This window comes from Chenopodium quinoa, unplaced genomic scaffold, assembly GCF_001683475.1.
Source record: "Chenopodium quinoa cultivar QQ74 unplaced genomic scaffold, ASM168347v1, whole genome shotgun sequence".
Lineage (NCBI taxonomy): Eukaryota > Viridiplantae > Streptophyta > Magnoliopsida > Caryophyllales > Amaranthaceae > Chenopodium > Chenopodium quinoa.
The window spans coordinates 1075230-1079125 of record NW_018745068.1 but is presented as its reverse complement, the minus strand read 5'-3'; the positions used below and the strand labels follow the sequence as shown (position 1 = coordinate 1079125).

Genomic DNA, 3896 nt, shown 5'->3' with positions numbered 1-3896 from the left:
GTACGATTTTATCACATGAGTTATAATGAGTGTCATTTAAGGCACTTATATGGTAGTATTTTAGTTTTATTTTACCACGTTTTTGTAGTTTTCTTTCTTAATAATTGCTTAATTTTGTTTCTTTGTTTATTCTTTCTTATTTCGTGTTTTAATTTCGTCCATTTTTGTAGTTATTTTCATCTATTCTCTTTTACTTGTTCCCTTTTTTTTTATTTTTTTTTTAATTGAATAAAGATCCTAGGTGAAGCTAAATACTTGATCTTGATGGTTTCTCAAGGTAAGGCTCGTGGTGCAAGCTCATAGTAGTTGGAGAACTCAAGAAGCAAAGAAAAAGGTTATTTCCAAGTTCATGCTTCCGTGCTCTTGTGTGCTCACACAAAGAGATTAGTGCACCCACGAGATTGAGACCTTTGCCGCTGCCCTCATGTTAAGCACCACAAAGCATCATGCTCGCGCACACCCTCAAATGACGCACGAAAGAAGCTGCTGCTACCGGGCAAGCACGCTAGTGTGCTACGGTCCGCATATGGATGGGCTTGCTACTGTGCATGAGAGGGGGGGGGGGGGGGGACAACCCTCTCATTCACGCGCACGCCCCCTGCCGCCTTGACTTGTTTTGCTTGTTTGTCCGTCAATTTAAGCTTACAAGTGCATTCACTTCAACTTTAACTACCTTCAGCTTGGACCTTAAAATTAAGGCTTGAGTTGCAGAACTGAAAATCACAATAGTTTGGGCTGACCTTCACAGCTTGAGATTCACTGAGTTTAGAACTTTTCACTAGAATATAGCCAAGTGTAAAATTATAAGCTAAACTTTGAACCTGAGCCAACCTCAGCTAAAATTAAGTCTCCTATAGCAGAACAGACCATAGATTCATAATACATGGGCCAAACAATTACAAATCTAATAGCAAAGCAACTGATAGCTATGATAATTGAAGTATGACAAAAGTGATTTAATAGCACAAATGGCAGTATCCAAACAAAAAAAACAACTTGATTTGTCTAGCTTTAACAAAACCGCAAGCATTCAACTCTTATGCTCAGTACTTGACTGGGGCAAGAATTTCTAGCTGAGATCCAAGCTTCTCCTCGGCAGCCTTCTCAGCCTTCACCCTCAATTTGTTGAGCTGCTTCTTCCTTTCATATACAACCTTGGACCTCTCCTTTCTCTTCTCCTCAAGCTCCTGTAAGTCATGACAATGTGCAGCACAACTTAAAATTAGATTAGAGCAAACAGCTTACTGCTAGGCTGCTTAAACAACAAGTTAAGGACTCATAGTTCCAGACTTCAAGTGTAGCATACAGGGAACAAATAATATATAGTACTATTTACAACTAAGTTTCCATGATAGCAGACCTAAACATGTCAACATAAGGATTTCAAGTTATGCAAAGTCAATGTATTATGTAAATTTGAGAAATCAGACTACTAATTCTAAAACACAATATACTAGTGGTACAAGGAAAAACCCCATTTATGTTTTAACTTGTCAATCTGATCAAATGTATGGAGTTTATTAAGGGGAAGCATGTTAAACTTCAACTGCTTCACAGGTACAAATATAAAACAAAAAATTACACATATTATAAATCTTAAGCTTACGTGCCATAAAACTTGAACATATTAACTAATGACAATACAACATCAAAGGTAACAAAAATTCAAATCATGTCAAAGTCAATAAATTAACTAGACTAATTCAAGAAATCACACAGATTCAGCAACATACACTTGGGCAAATGCAAACATCATCAATTAACAATACAGTTCCCGATTTCAGCAAACATTTTATTCGAACTGGAATCTAATCACACTCTAAAAAAGACCTACAGATTATTACCAAGTCACATACAGAAACAAGAATTAGAAAATTTATCAGCATAACAGAACTATAAAAATTTAATGAAAATTTGCCACTACATAAACTACTGAAGTTCTTTGCATAAGAAAAAAATTATTGAAACCTCATGTATCTCATTAAGAATATCAAAGCAAAAGAAAATCTTAATTGTTGGAATGAGGTTTGACAAGTAAATGTGCATCTAAAATTAATCAACTAAAAAGAAATCCATTGACAAGGATAACCATACCCTGATGGTGTCGTAGTGGTTCCAGCCGACTTCCTTAGATAGACGGCCAAGCAAGCAGTACTTGTGACCCTTCTGAAGTCTCAACACCCTGAATTATTCCAACAAAAGATATCAATAAAACAAAGACTTCAAAATAAAAACATCATTTTCATATCAAGAACTTGCAACTGAGATAATCAAAAGAATGATCAAACTCACTTGAGAGCATCGGGAACAACCACCCTCTTGACTTTGTCATAAGGTGGGGGAACTCCTTCGTACACCTTCAACCTTGCCAATGCAGCGGCTCCCCTCTTTGTCTTGTGAGGAATCATCCTACATAAAACCAATTGCACAACAAAACCATTTACCCCATGCAATGATCAAACATAATACCCAACTCCAATCAAAAAGCACAACAATTTCGCCATGAATTCAATAATACTTCGTATCAGCTTACTCGTTAAAACATTCCCCTAAGTCCCTAACAACGAAAGTATACTACACTCTAAGAAGTCTAATAATGATAGAATAATTAAACAGCATTCAACAAAATGCGCCAATTTTAATTTCAACCCAATTAAAATCAAGAATTAAAGTAATTCACTCTATCCTTAAGTGAAAAATCTAAACTTTGTCATTGAAAAACTGCTTTTCTCATCTATAGAAGCTAATTTCCATACACACATATTATCAAACATAAAAAAAAAATAAAAAAAAACTACCAATCACATAGATCGATAAACAAACCTTAAAATCTTATAAGAAATCAAGCAACAAAAACGTGAGATAAAAAATTACCCTCTAACAGTACGCCAGAAGATCTTAGAAGGGGCACGGAAATGAATAGGACCATGAGAAGGCTTAGTGTTCATCCTCTTACGAAGAAATCGAAGGTACTTCATCTTCTGCCTAACAAGACCACCAGAAAGAGCAATCTCTTCGCAACGAACAACAACAACGCGTTGCCCAGTAAGAAGCTCCTTGGCTGTAATGGAGGCTAGACGCCCCAACATATGCTGTCGACCATCGACAACCACCCTTTTCGCCATTAAACCTGATCCTGAAACTGCAATCAATAATTCGAAATCATCAGATTGAATTGAAGAAGATGAAAAAGAACATTGCTGGAAATTGAGGAGAGAGAAAGAGAGAGAGTGTGTGTACCCATGGCTGCAGCAGAGTGATGAGAAAATTAGGGTTTTTGAGGGTAAAAATGGAGGACGATAAAAGGGGGTTTGAATAAGAAGGTTAGGGTTTGGTTGTGATAAGTTGGGTTTTTGTTGAAAAAATGGGCCAGACTTTGTAATACGAGTAATTTTTATAGTGGTACCAATTTTATGATGAGGGAGTTTTTGCCGTTTTGAATTGAAATCATGCTCATAAGCCCATCCTCATTATTTCGCCCTCTATAGATTAAGACACGGTCTTGCGAGAAGACAATTCTAATCTCCTACTTGTTTGCATGTTTATTTGCTATTTTATTGAGTTTTAGTTGAGTGAATTGATGAGAGAGAAAAATAGTGGGGCATAAAGTATTCGTTTGTGTGAGTAAAAGTGATGGTCCCATAGACACTTAAGGTATGAGGCAATCTTTTAAGGACACCCATGTATGAAAAATGAGGCAAATAACTAGGGACAGAGAGAGTATCATGTATCTTACCTTACAAAAAAAAATAAAAAAAATAGATAAAAAATTACTTCGCCTTGTATTCTATTTCGTATGTCTCTATTGCTCAGTGTATAAGTGAAAGGGGAGGTGGTGGTGTCCCTCTAAAAAGACTTAATTATCCTTAACGTTATAATTTTAAAAAGCTATTAAT

The 3896-nt window shown here is 36.0% G+C and overlaps 1 protein-coding gene across 1 annotated transcript; it reads right to left on the bottom strand.

The window, feature by feature from the left end:
- Positions 1-779: 779 nt before the first annotated feature.
- On the bottom strand, positions 780-3383 carry LOC110709463 (60S ribosomal protein L13a-3). Its single transcript, XM_021887678.1, has 5 exons — positions 3241-3383; positions 2875-3142; positions 2293-2409; positions 2095-2182; positions 780-1187 (listed from the first exon to the last, which is right to left on the bottom strand). The coding sequence occupies exons 1-5, from the start codon at positions 3242-3244 to the stop codon at positions 1044-1046; spliced, it is 621 nt and encodes a 206-aa protein (XP_021743370.1). The 5' UTR covers positions 3245-3383; the 3' UTR covers positions 780-1043.
- Between the last annotated feature and the right edge of the window lie 513 nt (positions 3384-3896).